Below are 20,588 nucleotides of genomic sequence, written 5' to 3' on the forward strand. Positions count from 1 at the left end.
GACAGATCCAGTCAATCTAACTGCAACCAGCCTCTTCTGTGAAGACCTTTGTCAACAATCTCTGACCATGAACGTAGCAATAGCAAAGAGGGGAAGAAAAATGTTGTGTGTGCGTGTTTGGTAAAGAGGCAGGGGAGAGATGGGTGCGCCTTTATGCAAATTTCTATTCCCAGGCTCTAGCAACTATTTGTTTCCTGACCACTAACAAAGTCTCCTTCAGGAACATTTAGGTTCTGTTGACCACAAGATATATTTACAAATCCACATTGACATTTTATTGCCAATACCCCAAAAAAATAAGGAAACAAAGACTATTTTGACAATACAGACTAGCTTAATGGAAACCTGAGATGGATTAAAACAAAGCATTTACACTTTCCTGGGGCTTCCTCAAGCCCGCTTTAGGCAGTGAACTCCCTCGCCGTCTCCTGGGCCACTTGGATCATCTGCTGGTCATCTCAGTAAATTAGTAATGGAGCATTCTATCGCAGGCACAGAACACTACCGGCTCATGGGAGCGCAACAAGGTCACACGTGGCTGTGGCACACATGCATGGCGAAGTGCGACAGAGCTAATGTATTGGGGCGGCCAGGGGGACGTTCAGAGTGGCCCAGGAGATGGCGAGAGAGCCCATGACCTGAATGGGGCTGAAGGAAGGTCCATGTTAGTAGAAATGCTTTACATTAATCCATCTCAGGTACACTTTGAGAGCAAAATTATGATTATTTATTGTAGATATTTCTCTTCCAACATAACAGAGAATCCCGATTGCTTTAGACGTTGTAAATTTGCACTGCATGCTGATACTAGCCTGTAATTTACAGTATACAGATATATGTGAGCTAAGCAATTTCACTGAACCCTGTCCCTACTCCTTGCAAGACACATGCCAGCACTGTGCGGAAACAAGCCCTTAGAGAGTGTTGAGTAGACAGAATTATCTATGCCTGCAGCTTCCAAATGCTTGTTTACTATGTACAGTATATCGGTCTACACATCAATCAATCAATCGTGTCCATTACTAAAGTGTGCTGTTGAAACACAAAGGATAACTATTGACTTAGGTAAATGCAAAGCCCATCTTACCAGTTTCTAACACTGCAATATACGGGTGGCTTAAAAAACACTGTACAGGAATAACACGTTTAAAACGAGTTCTACAATCCACAAACTATAAGTGTTGAAAATTACATTCCTCCCCTTAATGGGAAAAAAAACATATTAAGTTATTTCCCCAAATGCAGGACACCTGCATATGACTACGTTTTTTTTTTATTCGGTTTATGCAAAGTCATTTTTTATTTTAAGTTATTAAAACAACAAAGAAAAAGGCTATACAAAAAACAAAACAGGAAAGACAATAACAAGATGCTTACTATTAGGGTACACTTCCTGTATGACGAGCAAGAACACGAATAACTTTGTTTACTATAAATAAAAGAAGTATATAGTGGAAATAGTTTACAGCTTACGTGGCTTCTGGTTTTTATCAATCTATAGAAATCTTTGTGGTTACTGTATGAAACCACAGTGACTCAGTCATTTACTATATAAAGAAAAACAAAACTGTGCAGATGAAATGCTTGAAGCCATTAAGTAAACACAAGAAAATGCGCAAGTGGTCATTTACCTGCACTTCTCAGGGTGCTCTTCTCGCTTATTGTTAAATTCTAAGGAAATCTTTGCATCTAAACCGATCCCAAAGTAATTGTTCATGACACATTTTTCTGAATAACCTTCTCTGTGTAAAAACAGAAAACCAACAATCACGCAAGACAGAAGATTGAAAGCATTCCAAACAACACGTTCTGCTACCATAAACTCTTTATACTGTACTACTAAGGCTGTGCCAAGAAGATGATAGAATTTAAAATGGCTGTCCATCTCCCCAAAATAGAGTGGCACTTTAATGTGAGGCGAGGTCTTATCTTACAGCAGAAAAGAAGAAAAAAAAAGTGAGAAAACTCAAATTAATCAACAGGTTCTGAACACCAAGTTTCCTCTCTCTACACCAATTATGAAACGAGCTAGAAATAGTAGGCATATCATTGGTGTCATTCTTCATTTAAGCAATGATGCATAATGGTGTAGTAAAATACTCTACAAGATAAGAAACTAGCTAAGCAATACCAAGCTTGGAATAATAAATGCATACATTTGTGCTGCAGAAGTATTGCTGTGTACACTTATAAGCAAGCTAATTTTGTGCTATTTTCAGTTTTGCAGCTTATGGATATTTATGGATAGAAGGAACTACAATGAGCAGGGGGATTTTGTTTCATTATATATGGAAAAAGGAGAGAAAAATCTTACAAGGAGTCGGAATCCGGGTCAATAAAAGGAGAAGCACCAATTGTGTCCATGTTTGCCAACAACATTTTGTTGATGATGGAGCTGCCAGCAATGGAAGCCGCCAAGCCAGCTCTTAGACCTATTGGAGTAAACACAGATAGCTCTTAGGAAAACATGTAAATAGAGAACCAACAAATTAACTCTTTGGGGACCACATGGCTCTGTCCCTGGACCAGAGCATTGTTTCAATTTCCCTTTGTGATCTCTGTTAATTGCTCACAGTGAACGTGGCGCACGGAGCTCAGCTGTCATTAGACAGTCGAGTTTAGCCGCACCGCGAGCAATCCCGTCAGGTGTTGCTTTTCCCCCCAAAAGAAACAAAAAAACATGAATTAAACATTTTTAATATAGACTTTTTACACAGATGCCATGTGACCCAAGTCCACTCAAGTCAATTTTTAAGGGGTGCTTAAAACAAAACTTGTGTAATGCAATACGCATATGTGAATGTGACTGTACTCTAAAGAAAAGCCCTGCAGGGTACCTAAAAAATGTGTAGTTTTATTCTAAAACAGCCAAGGTAGGATTCGAAAAGCTCTGAGCTCATTTAGACAGATGTCTGATAAACTGAGCTTAGCTACAGTGCAGATTAGTTGTTGACTAGGGCATAGTTTTTTTCCCCCAGGCAAAACATTGAATTTTATTGCCTGGTGGGTGCCAGGGCGGGCTATATGCCATTGCCTGGTGGGCAGGGCGGGCTATATGCCATTGCCTGGTGGGCAGGGCGGGCTATATGCCATTGCCTGGTGGGTTGGTGGCCAGGGTGGGCTATATTATTATTATTATTATTATTTAGTATTTATATAGCGCCAACATATTACGCAGCGCTGTACAGTGTATATATATATATATATATATATATATATATATATATATATATATATATATATATATATATATATATATATATATATATATATATATATATATATATATATCTTGTCACTAACTGTCCCTCAAAGGAGCTCACAATCTAATCCCTACCATTGCCATATGTCTATATTATGTAGTGAACGTACTGTAGTCTAGGGCCAATTTTAGGGGGAGCCAATTAACTTATCCGTATGTTTTTGGAATGTGGGAGGAAACCGGAGTGCCCGGAGGAAACCCACGCAGACACGGAGAGAACATACAAACTCTTTGCAGATAGTGCCCTGGCTGGGATTCGAACCAGGGACCTAGCGCTGCAAGGCGAGAGAGCTAACCACTACGCCACCGTGCTGCCCATATATGCCATTGCCTGGTGGGTGGGTGGCCAGGGTGGGCTATATGCCATTGCCTGGTGGGTGGGGAGGGTGGGCTATATGCCATTGCCTGGTGGGTGGGGAGGGTGGGCTATATGCCATTGCCTGGTGGCCTATATGCAAATGCATGCTGGGGGTGGTGATTACTTTCCCCTCTCCCTTACCTCGGGCACTCCACCTCCTGTCAGCGGAAGATTCTTCTACAGGCTCCAGCTTCCAGCAGATGACAGACCTCCAGCCGCTGGCGAACAACATTGCAGACTGCAAAAGAGGAGACCAGGCGGCTGGAGCTCTATCATCTGCCGGAGCCTGTAGAACTGAATCTTCAGCCGCCGTCCACGCACTTGACAGTAGAGGTGCCCCGAGGTGAGGGAAAGAGGAAGGGGTCAGAGTTGGGTCCTCTGGAGGCGAATTAGTGTAAAAAAAATAGCCACATGTCCTCAAGCGCTCCTTACCCTCTCCACCACGAACGCCGCACACTTTCCCTCTTGCCTCGGATGGAGGGAGTGACGCGTACAACGCGTGACATCACTTCCTTACTTCAAATGCTGGCCAATCATCTCTCTGCTCTGAGGTCTGTGTGCGCGGGAACAATATAGCCGGCGAGAATCGTAATCGCAAACGTATTTACATGCGTTTGCTACCACTTGTTGAACCGATTTCCGATCCGATTCCTATACTTTTCATTGAATCGGAATCGGCTGAAAAACGCAGCAGCAGTAACGATTTTAAAAACGAAAACGCAATCGTACTCAAAAACGGCATGGTGTGCAGTATACCATCAGGTATACTGTACTAATGCGATTTGCGTTTTTCAAAATCTTGATCGGAATCGAAAATCGGACATAGTGTGCAGGGGCCCAAAGGGCGGATCACCCAAAACATTCTGCCAGTTTTGTACTTGTATTCTGTGACTATGAGGAAATAGAAGGGCATTATTCCTAAAACCTCAGTCAGAGTCAGTTGTGTCTTTGAAGACTGTACCATTGGGGCTGAGTGGTGACCTCTTTCAGAAGGGGTTACTATGAGAAGATATAATGATCCAAAAACGTCTCACTAAGAGGTTCAGAATTCTCAGCTAAAGAACAGATACAATGACAGCTACATAGGAAAAAACTAAGTTCATTACTCTGGGGAAAAATGCAAATCCTACAGGAGTGTGTAGCAGCATTTTGTGAGATTTCTTTAACTGAGAGGAAAAACCCATTTAATGTTTCTCACTTTCTTTGGGATTTTTTTTTTAAGATTTTCTTCCTTTTTGTACAATAACCTGCTTAGTTATGCATTACCTGGACAGATTATTCGTGTGTTTAACACTGGAAGATTCTCTTTGCTAGAGGCCAGAGGTGGGCTGGAGAAGGAGCCTGTATGGGAGTGCATCGTTCGACTTGTACGCCTGTCTGGGAAATAAGAAGCAACATTAACTGAAAGGAATTGACAGATTTTACAACAGGCAGCACAAAGCCTTTATTTACATACAGGTTTATTAAGGGTCGTTGACGTATATGCGTTGTGCTAATGCTTCTGTTCAGCACAATGCATGTTTGTGTCTGGTAGAGGGTCTGTCAAAGTACACTGCAGATGAATAGCAACGCCTTCTGTTGTCTGGAAAAATGTGCAATGTTGTGCTGTAATCCAGCAGACAGACATTGCATGTGCAGCGTCTACCATGTTACAAAGCACCGCACTGTGACCAGGGCCTCACTCGGAATCAACAAGTATTGGGCAACACTAATGAATCACATCAGACAATTATAAATTAGCATTCCCACAATAACTTAAGCATGTCGTACCACAAAGGTATGCTGGGTGCATTACCCATCTCTACAGCATAATGCAATAAACCAGAGATCCAGATCAGGGCCCATGTGCAAATAAGTGGGGTAAAGGCCCATACACACGTCGGATTTCCGCGAACGACGGGTCGTTTGAACGTCGTTCGCGGAAATCCAACGTGTGTATAGGCCTTAAGCCTCTGAATCCTAATGAGGCTTGCCTCGTCCTCCTCTGCAGCATGGATCCAGCACTAGGACCCCTGGCCAGCATCAGATGGCAATATTTACCTTTAGTATCCATCACAGGCACAGTACCATCTTCCCCCTCGGGCTCTGGCAGGAATAGCCAAGCCCGATCGGGTCTGTTCTACTGTGCAGGCGCCTTGCGCATGCTGCTGGCACTACATATTTTCGGGGGGACCCAGCTCTGGATGGGGGCTACACAGGAGGATGGGGGAGGCCTCATTAGGATCCAGATGTTTCCCCCTCCTGAGGTAAGTACCACCAGGGGTACTTTTTTTTATTACAGATTCTCTTTAAAAATTATTTTAAGCAAATGATGAAAATTTACTAGGAGAAAACTTAAGAGAAAAATTGAATTGAATAAGGCTCCAGGTGCTCTAACTTAAATCTGACCACACTAACCACAAGGGTGTTACACTGTAGGCATGTGATTCAGACTCTACTGAGGCCAAAAGGATCAGCACGACAGCCAGGAAATTGGCACTGCTTAAACGTAAATAAATAGTGTTCCCTTTGATGTTGCCTCGTTCCTGGCTTCAGAATGCTGAAAACTATTATTTTTATTTTTTTTTTACAATTCTGCTGGAAGAGCACAAAAAGTGCACTGAAAGTATCCCTTACTTGCAGTGTAACTTTGTAAAGCACTTCCATTCAGGATCTGCCAGTGCCATCTACTGCCTCATCTGCACTCCATGACAAAACAAGCGTACGTTTGAATAACAGCTGCTCTTTAATATGACAGATGGGACTCCTGGGGCTAAGCTACATTAAAAATAACCTTTTGCTGTTCATGCTCTGATAAAAACCATCAGAGCCCAAATGACTGAAAGTGATGTCTCTTTGCAGGTACCCAAACTCCTATTTCACCATTTCTCCTGAAACACTAGCTTGTGATAGCAGCAGAGGTCCAGGCACACACAGCGGCCACTGCCTCACAGCTGTAAAACACAGACATGCTCCTCCAGCTCATGGCTAATGCCTGAATAATTACACAATAACATTTACACTTTAACTGCAGGGCTGTGGAGTCGGTACAAAAATCTTCAGACTCCAACTCCGACTCCTCAGTTTATGAAACCTCCGACTCCAGGTACCCAAAATGCCTCTGACTCCTAAGTCTAATACTTAGCAGGGCTGTGGACTTTGTCCAAAAATCATCCAACTCCCCACTCAGACTCCTCAGTTTATGAAATCACCGACTCCAACTCTGACTCCAGGTGCCCAAAATAGCTCCGACTCCTCGACTCCAACTTTGACTCCACAGCCCTGTTTAACTGTTTTCACTACACCCAATCAGGATAATTAAAATACCTGCTTAAGGCCCCGTTCACCCTGCACGCGTTTCCAGCCACGTTTTGGAAACGCGTGCAGGTGGCCGACACGCACGACATCAGACAGTGCATAGAGTGCACTGTCGGATGTTCACACTGCATGCGTTCCGGACCTGTGCGGTCCGGGAACGCATGCTGCACGCATTTTTTGCCAAAACGCGTGGCTGTCCCATTCACTTTTCAGTGATGGGATCAGCCACGCAACGCATACAAACGCGGATGGCGTGTGTTCCTATGCGTTGCGTTCCCGTCCGCGTTTGTAATGTGAACAGGGCCTTAGACTTCCTTAAATTTGACCATTTGTAGCAAATTTAGGAAAAAGTACTTTCCTCAAAGCCCATCTCCATAGACAAAATTGGCATTATTAAGTGAGTGTATTCAAAATGCTCAGATGCCACCTTCTTGTGTACAATGAGGCGTCTGCAACTGAAATTCTTATGTTAGGAATTTGGTCTCAGTGCCTGAAACCTGAGGCATGCAAGAACTTTATTTCCTGCTCTGTGGGTATATCTGATGCTGCTGCTTTGGATGCATCACTCACTTTTCAGACTGCAAGGGAGAAGGCACAGGCTGAATCTGTGACGAGTGCACAGAAAGTGGTGTATAAAGCAGTCCGTGATGGTTTTAAAGTGGACCTGTACTACATTAGGAAAACACAAAAAGCACAACCAAAAAAGGAAAACTTATTTTTCCATAAAGCCCAATAAGGCATGCAAACAAACTACTTACACCACAATGAGGAAGATTGTATGGCTGTTTAATTGGCAATAGCGAAATACAGGAAATACAGCTCACAATTTCCTGACCCCACTAACCACATCACACAGAGCCAGGCATTTACAGCCCAAAAATGAGGAAATGGGCTTGCGCCAGACTAACTGTCGCAAGGCACAATGATTTGTTTCAAATAACCACATATTAAAAATACACTAAACCTATCATGTAGCTAAGGGGCAGCCAAATCTATAGGGTGTAAATATGTGAAGATCATGGAGCTCACTGACCTTGGCACTCTCAATGAGAAAGATATTAAACCAAGAATATGGATGTTCACAGTTTTATTATCTGGGTCTAAGCAGTGCCTCCAAATTAAAAATCAGATTTTTGTTATGTATAATGTGGCTGCTGAGAGTTGCAAGTTAACCACATTGTTCATATGATAATAATCGATGGTGAGCTAAAAGTCAATCTTTCTTTAAAGCATCAAACAGGAAAAGGCATCTATGCAGAGATAGTCCATTACATGAAAGTAATTCCGACTTGTAAGTGACATGCAGCTTGGAAATGGGCCAATTAAATGCACTTCCTCACAATTCTGACTGGCCCCATTCCAGGCTGCATAAAACAGGCATTACATTTGCAAGAAAGTGGGAATTGTATGTCATTGGTTATCTTTACCTAACTGATGCAGGACTAGTGTACCTTTAGGCGTGCACTGTACATGTGCAGAGAGCTTATGCACAGTGATAAGAGGTCTCAGTAATGTATAATGTAATCTGTAGCATAATTGGAAGACAGACAAACTCCCAACTGTGAGAAGACAGGCAAGACTCAATAAGCTGTCAAAACAGTCAATGTATAATGATTTCCCTTCTGACAAGCATATTTCCTGTTACACTGACTTATCGTTAGGAGAAATATTAAATGCTACACTTGATAAAGACTTAACGGTTTGTGTGTTTGTCTGGGCCGCAGTCTGGAATTGTGTCCACCTCACAATTTTCCAGATGACCGTAGATTCTTGATTCATTTCCGTGATGTGGGTACAGGCACGCGATCAGGCGAACATCGTTTAGCATCCCCCTGCGATAACAACCATCACAATGGATCTTTAAGATCCCCAATGACTTCTGCACAAAGTACTGCAATCGTTTGAAGTCTTGCCCGCCATCTGCCATTGTGCATACTAGCCTGCAGGAAGATGGATCGTGGAGCGCTCGTCATCGTGGGATGTCAGTGGATCCATCTTCCTTCGTTGCGAAGTGAGTATTCAGCTTAACTCCAGGATCTAATGGATTTATTACCACAGCTGCACCCTGCCAGGCCTGTTGTGCTGCAGTGGGAGGTGGTCAGGAGTGGTCAGGAGATCTGTTGTATGCTAGGGAGGGAACTTCCACTCTACTGGCAACAAGGAGCTACTGGATGCTGCAGTGGGAGGAGGTGTGCGGGGTCAGGAAGAGCTGCTGTATGCTAGGGAGGGTACTTCCACTCTACTGGCAACAAGGAGCTACTGGATGCTGCAGTGGGAGGAGGTGGGCGGGGTCAGGAAGAGCTGCTGTATGCTAGGGAGAGAACTTCCACTCTACTGGCAACAAGGAGCTACTGGATGCTGTCAGGCAGGAATCTATTTGTTGCAAAAAGTACTTGCAAGCAATGCACAAAACAATTGTATATTGTCAATTATAATGTGAATTTACTACTGTATTAAAAAACTAAACGTCAAACTAAGGTTTTTAACATCCAAAGATTTTAGGGAGTGTTTTGGGATAAGTAGCACAGCAGCTCCAATGTGTACATCATTACCAGATTGTGTACAATGGTAGAGCGTAAAATCTCATCTAGGAATGTCCCACAAGTTCAGAACACAGACTAATGTCAATAAACTCATACATTCAGACATTATTCCAGCTAAGACAAGCAGAAAACACAGGACACCATTTAGACATTATAAAAGATGCATGCAAACAGAGAAACATTATTTTGTTTTTAATGTCATTCAGGCTACTGTGTTGTTTGCTGGGAACAATACTCATGTCACGTTGGATTACATTTACCTGCAGTTGTGTGTAGGTTAATGAGACCATCCCATAGGCTGTAGCTTATGCTAATGTCTAGTGTATTCATGTCACAGTGCGCTGCGCAAGCTGCTTGTTCCTGCACCAGCATGCCTGTAAACTTACTTGATGCACTATCCAATTCCTTAGTATCCTCATCTTTCTCTTCTTCTTTTGAATCTTCCAATTCTTTCCTGTACTCCTCCGCAGCTTGGTTATCTTGTTCTTCAGTGTGTGCATTCTGCTCATCCACCACTAAAACAATAAATTGGATTTACAGATTCACATCTGAACTTGCAGTCCATATATATGATGACTGTAATGTCACAAAGAAACTTTGCATGCAGAGCTGTGTGAAAGCAGTGGGCTTTGTGCCATGGCACATATAGATCTGTGCAGGTAGCAAGTCGTTTAGTACTTACACAAAGGGAAAAAACTGACAATAAGCAATGCTATCCAAGCCTTTAAAGTGGATCCGAGATGAACTTTTACTCATTGCATAATTGTGTTCCTTTCCTATTGTTTATAGGGCATTCCTCAAGCCAAATACTTTTTTGTTTTGTTTTAATACCCTAATTTCCTATAAACTAAACAAGCCACACCCACAGCTTCTCCAGAGTGCCTTGGCGCTTGCAAGGGATTGTGGGATTTCAGTCTGGGCAGGTGAAAAAGGTGTTACTAGCTATAGATTTCAGAGGCAGAGTTTTCACAATCTGAGAGCTGCAGTGCAGATACAGATCAGTTGCCTGTGTAATGGAGGAGATAAGAGTGGAGTTTTCACAGAATATGCAGATTAGCATGCCTAGATACAGATAAGCTTGCCTGTGTGTGTAATTGTGTAATAGTGACAAGCAGAAAACATGTCTGCTCCCATTGTATCACAGGAAAAAATATTAATACACTGTTGAAGCTGTTTGAAGATAGATTTGCTGTGTAAACTATCTAAACTTTAGATAAGATATATAGACAAGTCACTTGTTATATTTAGTTTTTCATCTCGGATCCGCTTTAAAAAGACAAATACCCCCACTGGATAAATGAGGCCCAAAAACTATCTTTAGGAAGTAAATTAAAGTGGGATAAAAGTCTTGCTTTTGTGCACAAGTATTATTGTTTGTTTACAAATTACACGTTCCCAAAGTACAATTTATCTGGTCTGAAAGCTGCCATTGCAATTTACTGCATAGCTGCTATATTTATATACATAATGTATCCAGTGATCACTTCTCAGTTCTCTCGGGTTCTTCAATATGTGCAGTCAGTGTCAGCACTCTGCTGGCTGGATACTAGTTGTAGCAACAAAGGAATGTAAACAAAAAATAATGTTATCACCTCTTTGGATGTGGCCAGAAAACAAGGAGCTTTCCACTGAAGACAAATGCTGGGAATACACCATGAGTTTTTGGCAGATAGATGGCTCGATAGATAATGTCCGACAGATCTGATCTGATTTTGATAGACGTGAATGAAAATCAATTGGAAAAATGGTCAGAAAATTGATCGGCTGGCAAATCTGCCCAAAAAAAAACAAAAAAAAAAACTCTTGTGTATTCCCAACATTACTGTTTGAATGCTGTTCTGCTACGATTTTTTTGTAGTAGTAGATTTTATGCTGTAAATAATATTTTAGAACAAATATGAAATGCTGAGTTTAATAACACTTTAAGCAATCTGTGTATGCTGTCAAACTATGTCCTATAGAGAGGAATAAGGGAAGGACAAGCAGGTGTCTTACTGCAGCACAAAGGAGGAGCTACAGTAGAGTTCAACCACAAAGCAGCAGATCACCAGAAAATAGGCTACAGACACGGGGGGGGGGGGGGGGCGCAATAACTACACTTACCTATCTCTCAAAGGCCTTATTTTATTTAATACAAACCTATACAGGCTTGCAAGACAGTAGAGTTGTGGCAAGGCTGTATACTATGCAGCCTTGCCATATCAGCAGTGCAAGATGCTACCACTAGGTATGATCAATGAGATGCAAATTCTTCCAAAATGATGCACATTTTTATGCAAATGTATGTAGTTTGAAAATGGACCAATCAATTTAAACCCAGGTTTAAATTGATTGGTCCACTTTCAAGCTGCATATATTTGCATATACATTTGCATCAACTAAAGAATTAGCATATCTGTGATCACCCCTAGCTACTAGGCCTGAACGATTTTAGGAAAAAATTGAATTGAGCGATTTCTGTCTGAAATTGCGATTTCGATTCACGGTTTCCTTCCAATCAAGCTTTGTTCCCCCTCTTTGCCTAGTTGTTCCCTCCTCTGTCTCTTTGTGCCCCCTTTGCCTCTTTGTGCCTCCTCTGGGTCTTTCTCTTGCCCCCTTTGTGTCTCTGTGCCCGCTCTGTTTCTCTCTGTGCCTCCTCTGTCCCCCAAGCTGCATCAGTTCTGGACATAGCTTCTAATGCACGGAATACTTTCTGTATGTCATGTGACATACAGGAACCCGGAGTTTTGCCAAGCACACTTCTTCAAACTTCCCCCATGTGGAAATGACCTGATTGCGATAATTACAGCTTTGACGATTCCGAAAGTGTGATCTTGGTGATCGCGATTTCGATTTAAATTCGATTTATCTTTCAGGCCTACTAGCTACCACTAATGACACTTCACTGACCTCCGGCGAGTGCCATGGCTTGGCAGGATTTCCTGATCCAGTAGCCTAGCTACAGTATAATCTATGTGCTGCTGAGGTAGTAAGGCTGCCTTGGAATGCAAGAATTGTTGCATTATGGTACAGAATGACGCAATTCTGGATCACATTAATTCAGGTAGGTGATAAGACGCATTTGAAACAACATGGAATGTTATCGCTCTTGGTCAAAGATTTTGCATGCATACAAGTGCTCCCTGATATTGTTGAAAAGATCATTAGTGATTAGATCACCAACAACTGGCATTGTTCTTGTGTTAATCTGGTAAAGAAGTTTTCATAACAGGTTGTCTCTGGCTCATCCTCCTTGCTTCATATAACAAGAAAGGTTGTGTCTCTACAATGATTATTGCTAAACTGTCACCCGAAATAATCATGAATGCTCGTTTTGAGCATAGAAAGTGTGTACATAGCTGTAGTCATTGCTGAATGTTTTTTCTCAGAAGTAAGATGTGATGATTAAATGAACTGTTCTGCCAGAATGAAAAATGTCACAAATGCTGGCTATAAACTGCCAGATTCATTTAGCAGATTATTAGACAGACAGATTCCACAAACAAAATGTGTTGTTTATTGAAGGAAATAACAACACTTCCCTGTGATGTGAAATATCCAATGAGGTGCTGAGAAAAGTATGAGAAGATGTTGGCTGCACATGAAAGGATGTTTATAGTTATCACATAGTCATTGCCCTGTTCTTCATTGCTCATTTACATCAGTGACCACGTCCACCAAGTTCACTCGATCTGACATATATCTGCTAGTGTGTGACCAGCAATAGATGACAAAGGCAGATATTCAGTCACTATCCAACCACCTATCCAATGAAATGGTTGGTCTGACAGAGAAGTGGAAAGTAAAGGTGCCCAAACATCAGACGATGTATGGGCAGATCGACCAAGAGACAGATCTCTCTCTGATCAAATTTGATCAGCGAGGGATCTTTTGCCTGCCCATACGCCACAGGCCGATTGTGACACCGCATCAGTCACCTCGCCGGCCCAACAAACACTGACCCCCCCCCCCCCCCCCATGTGCTCCCCCCCCCCATATGGTGCCCAGTGCACTATACATTACCTCTCAGCGTTCGCCGCTGGCTCCTGGATCAGTCCATACAATCGCCCCACGTGATTCCCGGACTAGCGTGGGAGCGTATGTGGCTTCACCCACATGTACGCAGGCTTCCACGTGGGGTGCATGTATGGATGGAGGACAGCGCCCAGAGCCAGTGGCAGCCACAGTCAGGTAATGTATAGTGCACTCGATGCCGGGGGAGGAGGCACATTGAACATTACTGGGAGGAGGGGGGGATTTCAGCTTTGGGGGTTTTGTTCTGTTTATCACTCGTCCAAATATCGCTACTCGTTACCGTTGCGCCCCTGACTGACCATGACGGCCTGACATCTTGCAGCATAGCCACCCGATTAATGCAACCAATTTCAGCTTGAAATTGGTGGACTCATTGATCAAGCATGCTCTTAATGGCACAGATTTTCATCTGTTTCGAATATAATCAAATCGGATGGTCGATAGGCCAAGTTGCTTGATATATATAGCCACCTTAAAGGTGCCTATTAACGGTACAATTTTTCAGTAAATGCGATCTTTCTATGCAATTTCAATGATCGTAACTAATCGGAAGGCAATTATCAAGTGTTAACATTTACTGAACGATTCTTTCTTCAAATTTATATTCTTCATAAAATCCAACTTTTGAATTGATTTTATCCTATTTATCAATCGATCAAAGAATCGTTCCTTATCGATTGCCTTCATAAACGGCAATTTTCTATACAATTCAATCGTAAAAATCGAATCAAAAGACGGCATTTGGTGAAAAAAATTGTACCGTTAATGGGCACCTTAATTCTTCTGCTGACAGATTAGATACAAGAGATCACTGAGGTTTTGATTAGTTGTTTATCAATGAGATGAGCTAGTAAACATCAATCAAAACCATGGCCACGTCATATACTGTAACTTGCATGTGCAAACGATAAAATAATAATGTCATGCGACAGGAGTGGGAACTCGTGGGATCTTGCTTTGGAACAAAGGAGACAAGTGAACCACTATATTCAGACACATGGGTTTAAAAGGCAATCATCTTTGACAAAAAACAATCAACCTTTATGACCTACAAATTCCAGCATGTTGAAGCATTCTGGGACAGAGAATGTGTAAAGAAGCACAAACCATGTGTGCCTGCTCTAACTGACTTATTCGTCATAAAGGAAGAGAAGAGATAGACTACACCAAGGTCACTGCAGCTTAAAATACACAAACGCAGACAGATTTCACTGTGGTGTGACACATTTCATTCTATTAGTCAAGACACAACAAACCACCCACCTTTCTCTGCTTGTTCTATGATTTGCCTGACTGCTTTTTTTAAGCTGTTGGCTCGCAGCATGAGCTGTTCCCGCGGTTTGAAGAGCTTTGGTGTGGAAGACTTTGCAATGTTGTCTGATAGCTGCTCCTTGCTCTCAGGTAGAGAGTCTTCACTGGAGAATTCATCCTCCACTTCTTCCTCAACTATTGGTGGAGTTAAGTGTGTCAGCAAGGGAGCAGCTTGGGCTTCAGCATGGAGAGTCTGCAGCAATAGATCCAGCTTCTCATTCAGTGTCGAACACTACAATAAAAAGTAAGACGATTGAGAACTGTATTCGTAAGAAAATATTTACATTTTCAACAGTTTCTTATTGCACAAATATAATCTGACATATCAATTACAGAACATACTATCAGATCTGAATAGGCTTTTACTCCATCAACATTCCTCTGATCGGCAGGAAAAAAAAAAAAAAAAGGGCTCGAGTGTTTCAGAAGCTTCAAAGCATTACTGGAATGAAAGCCCTCTCAGCGCGGATCACTCTGTGTTATTAGCATACAGAAGAGGGAAGCCAGCGTACCTTTTACTCAGTTCAAGACAGCAAGTACAGCTTATCATCTTGCAGTGTTTTAAGCCGTTAGATAAAAGCAAAGCATATTGAAGCCTGTAGGAAACCAAGATGTGTTGGATACTTGGTTTACAAGCATAATTTGTTCCGGAAACAAGCATGTAATCCAAAGCACTCTTATATCAAAGCAAATTTCCTCATAAAGACTAATGGAAACTCAGGTGATTAATTCCACAATCCAAAAACACTGAGGCCTGTTTCACACCTGTGGTTTAAGCAGAAACAAGCAGTTATAGACCCTGAGCCACTATGCAGCAACAGGGTCATATGCATAGTGCCACCCCGCTCAGAGATGTACTCCCTGCTGAGCAGAAAGTACGTCACCAGGATCCCTGTCGGCCCGTAACATGGGGCAACGCAGTAGGTAAGTGTAAAAGGGGCCACACAGAAAATATGTAATACAAAGTACTGTACTTTATAAAGTAAAAGTGAACTATAGCGACTTTAACAGATTCATTGCTATCTGTTGGTTCACCCAAACCTTATTTGTTTTGGTGGCTTTAACAAGGAACTTCCCCAGTGAAAGTTGCCTTTGCCTACTTTTGAGGATTCCATGGAAATGTGCCATCATACAATCCCACACTCAGATTAAGTACAATCAAGTACAATCCTGCAGCGTCTAAGGAAGAAGAACCATCGGCTCAATTGTGATGATGTGAGGCACGTATACATCCTGAGCTTGTATAGTCAGATATATCTTGTCAAAATTTCATACACATTTTTGCTTGTCTTGCAAAGCACTCTTAAACCAAGTTACTTGCAATCCTAGGTTTTACTATATAGTGAGATGTACCCACTTAGGTTTTCAAAAGAAAATATATTGTCCATTTTTTTTAATTGCAACACAAATCATGTTCTGTTACCCACCCTGATAAACGTATGCATATATATACTGTAGTTGCAGAGATGCAGCCGTCTGCTCCTAGACAACAAAAATACACCCAGTCCTGTAGACGGCCAAGCCATTGGGATTATTTCCCTTACGTGTCACTGAGGGATCAATCAATCCTTTATTGTTCACAGTTCATGCCGCATCCTTTTATTCAAGAAACTATAAATATATCAGTCAGATTATTATTTCCAAATGCCTCAATGTGAAACCAGAACATCATATCCTACAATGCTCATATACCTGAGACCTTACACAAACCTGAGCTGTCTAGAAAGCTTGATACTGTATAGCTACGCCATTAGCCCATAAAAGGTCAACCCTACATTTTCCTGCTAGAATGATAAACAGACCGTGAAATTGCGTGGACAGAGTTCCCTGACCTATTTTGTCTTGGCATTGATGTAAACATCACTGTCTTATCTAGATGTACATTTTAGTGGATCTGCTAAATGTCTGTGTGTAGCGATTTAACAGTTTTGAGTTAATCAAGCTTGAAAGATTTAATACTTTAATTCTGAAAGTACTATCAAGGGGAACTGAAGGGCCATACAGAGGTGCAGGCATGTTTGCAGACACTAACCTATGTGTCGGTTCACCTCAGAGATGCTCTGTGTGCTTGCAACTCCCTCCATTACCAGCCGCAAGCAGATTTAGTTAGTGACCTTTGAACCAAACGCACTTGTGCAGCATTACAGCTCTACCTCTGTCTGTGATCCCTGCTCGCTCTGCATGGACAGAGGTGTAGAAATACTGCGCATGTGTGGCACAAGTACCTCCTGTTAAAAGGTTGCTGACTAAATCTGGTTGTGGATGCTACTGGATTGAATTACAGGCACACGGAGCATCTTTGAGGTGGACATATAGATTAGTGTTTGCAAACACGTGCAAACCTCCATAGGACTTCTGTTTCTCCCCTCAGCAGTCCTTTAAATGCTTTTGGACGGGCTAATAGAAATATAAGAACTGTTTGGGAACTGTTATCCCTGCCAGCACATAGATTTCAACTAGTGTGCTGCTCTACCGCCAATACAGCCCACTCATCCTACTGTCCGTATGACAGCAGAGCTCCATGAGCCAGCCAGGAATCAATTTAATTGGCTCCTGACCAAGTGATCACTGTGAGCCAATCTCAGGGTCACTTAGATCAGTGTTTCTCAACATTTTATTGGTATGTACCCCTTTTAAAACCCTGTACTCACCAAGTACCCCCTAGCATAGTAAACATTATCACAAGTACCCCTTGACAAATATATATTTAATTGTAGTACATGATAATTGGTTGTAAACAAGTTTAAATAAGATTTATCATTTTCTAAAACTCTAAATTTGTTATTCTTGGTTAAGTATATAAAGCCTGAGTACCCCCTAGAACCATCAGAAGTACCCCCTGGGGTACGCGTACCACATGTTGAGAACCTAGGACTTAGATGACAGGTTGTAATGGGCCTGATCTGAAGGATAGGAGAGCTAGGGGGGGTGACAGGAGGTGATTTATGGGTGTCTCAGGCGGTGGTTAGAGGGGAAAATAGATGCAATCAATGCACTGGGGAGGTGATCGGAAAGGGGGTCTGAGGGGGATCTGAGGGTTTGGCCGAGTGATCAGGAGCCCACACGGGGCAAATTAGGGCCTGATCTGATGAGTAGGTGTGCTAGGGGGTGACAGGAGGTGATTGATGGGTGTCTCAAGGTGTGATTAGAGGGGGGAATAGATGCAAGCAATGCACTGGCGAGGTGATCAGGGCTGGGGTCTGAGGGCGTTCTGAGGGTGTGGGCCAGTGATTGGGTGCCCTAGGGGCAGATAGGGGTCTAATCTGATGGGTAGCAGTGACAGGGGGTGATTGATGGGTGATTAGATGGCAGAACAGATGTAACAATGTACTTTGGAGGTGATCTGAGGGTAGGGCTGCGGGCGATCTGATGGTGTGGGAGGGTGATCAGATGCCCGTAAGAGGCAGGTTAGCGTCTGATCTAATAGGTGGCAGTGACAGGTGGTGATTGACGGGTGAATGACAGGTGATTACAGGGGAGGATAGATGTATACAGTACACTGGGGGGGGGGGGGGGGGGGAGGTCTGAGGTCGTTCTGAGGGTGTGGGAGGGTGATTGGGTGCCCTAGGGGCAGATAGGGGTCTGATCTGATTGGTAGCGGTGACAGGGGATGATTGATGGGTGATCAGTGGGTAATTAGATGGCAGAACAGATGTAAACAATGCACTTTGGAGGTGATCTGAGGGTAGGGCTGCGGGCGATCTGATGGTTTGGGAGGGTGATCAGATGCCCGTAAGAGGCAGGTTAGCATCTGATCTGATAGGTGGCAGTGACAGGTGGTGAATGACGGGTGATTGATGGGTGATTGAAGGGTGATTACAGGGGATGATAAATGTATACAGTACACAGGGGGGGGGCTGGGGAGGATCTGAGAGTGTGGGGGGGTGTGATCAGGAGCCCCCAGGGGGCAGTTTACGGACTAATTTAAAAAATAGCGCTGACAGATAGTGACTGATGGGTGATTAGGTGGGTGATTGGGTGCAAACAGGGGTCTGAGGGGTGGGCAGGGGGGGTCCTGAGGTGTGCTGTAGGCGATCAGAGGGAAGGGGGGGAAATCAGTGTGCTTGGGTGCAGACTAGGGTGGGTGCAGCCTGCCCTGGTGGTCCCTCGGACACTGGGACCACCAGGGCAGGAGGCAGCCTGTAGAATACGCTTTGTATACATTACAAAGCGTATTATACGTTTGGTGTGCGGCGATCTGTGAGCTAGTAACCCGCCTGCACCGAACGGCCGGCGGGTTACAGCCCGAGGGGGGCGGAGCCTGTCGCCGGCGGCTGATCGCGTCACGAATGCCGTGATCGATGCATAACCATGCCCGCCGCCGCCGATGGGCGTATTGCGGTCATTTGGGCCCGGCCCTTGCCGCCGCCCATCGGCTGTGGGCGGTCGGCAAGTGGTTAAAGTGTACCAGAGCTCTTTAAAACAAAAAGATTTATACATACCTGGGGCTTCCTCCAGCCCCATCCGCTTGGATCACTCCCACGTCGCCGTCCTCCGATGTCTGCAGCTCCGGTATCGGGTCCCTGCACTTCTGTCAGTCGGCTCAAGTCTACGCAGGAGAAGTGTACTCTTTGTGCATCTCTCCAGCTGCTGCTGGAGAGATATGTAGAGGGCGCACTTCCCTTACGCCAGACTGGTTCCGACTGATGGAAGTGCCAAGACCTGGTACCGGAGTTGCAGACATCGGAGGATGGCGGCATGGGAGCGATCCAAGCGGATGGGGCTGAAAGAAGCCCCAGGTATGCATGAATCTTTTTGTTTTAGTAAGCTTTGAGTCCCTTTAAGGGGCCAGAGACCACTGGTACTAAGTGGTTAAGGCAGAATTCTAAGTATGGTAATAAACTAAAACTCAACCGTGGGGAAAAGGCCATAAGAAAACTCCCCTCACCAGGAAAGCTCCCAGTGATTTGCCATTTTTATTTTAGAGGTCCCTTCTTGCAACAGCAAGCACTGCTGTGACAATAGTGAGGGACTCAGGATGGCTACAGCAAGAAACCTTTTCTGTTTTAACTATGCAAAAGTAAAGCAAGCGGCTACGGCTTTGAATGACAGATGCACTACTCTCGTGTTGTTTGGAGATACAATCACCTTCTATTTCAGAAGACCAGGAAAATAATTAAGGAGAGCATCATGAACTTATGAAGAATTCTAACAGAATTTTTTTTTCTACAAGTTACCTTCATTGCCATTGCTTCTGCCTCCTCTGAGTTTTCCATTGGTTTTTCATAGGTTTTCCCGACTTTTGCAACAAAGTCTTTTACTGTTTCACACAAAACCCTGCAGCAGACACAAGAAAGGGGGTGACTCAAAGTGCCATTCAACATTAGTCTATCAATAAGTGGGACTTCCGCATCATTAACAGAAGTGTACACAAGCCTTTGCTCAAGATTATCTGATTAAGTGTATTGCTAGGTATGAAAACAGGTTCCTTGTTTACTAGTAACTATTTATTAATAAATGGTTCCAAACTGTTGTTAAATTAAGCTTCTAAAGGTATACACTAAAGCCTTGTTCACATTATAAATCGCCAGTGCTATTGCAAGCGCTGAACAATGTATTGAGAGTTTTTAAAGAGCTTTTCCCTGCGCTTAGAAAATCGCTTTATAAACGCTTTTCTGAATGCGCTTTTGCTCAGTGATGGCTTTTTTCACTTCCTGATATCAGGAAGTGAAATCTTGAAGCCGGAAATGAATAAATACATTGTATTTATTCATAAAAGCGCTCGAGAAATCCCTATGCAAAGCGCTTTTTCAAGCGCTTTGCGATTTTTCCTATACCTTCCATTGAGCCAATGCGCTCAGAA

At 43.2% G+C, this 20,588-nt stretch overlaps 1 protein-coding gene across 6 annotated transcripts in view; it reads right to left on the reverse strand.

Moving 5' to 3' along the window:
* DGKH (diacylglycerol kinase eta) overlaps positions 1 to 20,588 on the reverse strand; it is a 328,383-nt gene that overhangs the window by 49,400 nt on the left and 258,395 nt on the right. For all 6 annotated transcript variants that reach the window (XM_068267797.1, XM_068267796.1, XM_068267798.1 and 3 more), the window contains 6 exons: positions 19,963 to 20,062; positions 14,738 to 15,017; positions 9,847 to 9,975; positions 4,887 to 4,997; positions 2,315 to 2,432; positions 1,632 to 1,742 (listed from right to left, as the gene is read on the reverse strand). In XM_068267797.1, coding sequence (XP_068123898.1) covers positions 1,632 to 1,742; positions 2,315 to 2,432; positions 4,887 to 4,997; positions 9,847 to 9,975; positions 14,738 to 15,017; positions 19,963 to 20,062 — 849 coding nt within the window. The remainder of the gene's footprint in view (positions 1 to 1,631; positions 1,743 to 2,314; positions 2,433 to 4,886; positions 4,998 to 9,846; positions 9,976 to 14,737; positions 15,018 to 19,962; positions 20,063 to 20,588) is intronic.

The sequence above is a fragment of the Hyperolius riggenbachi genome, chromosome 2, assembly GCF_040937935.1.
Source record: "Hyperolius riggenbachi isolate aHypRig1 chromosome 2, aHypRig1.pri, whole genome shotgun sequence".
Lineage (NCBI taxonomy): Eukaryota > Metazoa > Chordata > Amphibia > Anura > Hyperoliidae > Hyperolius > Hyperolius riggenbachi.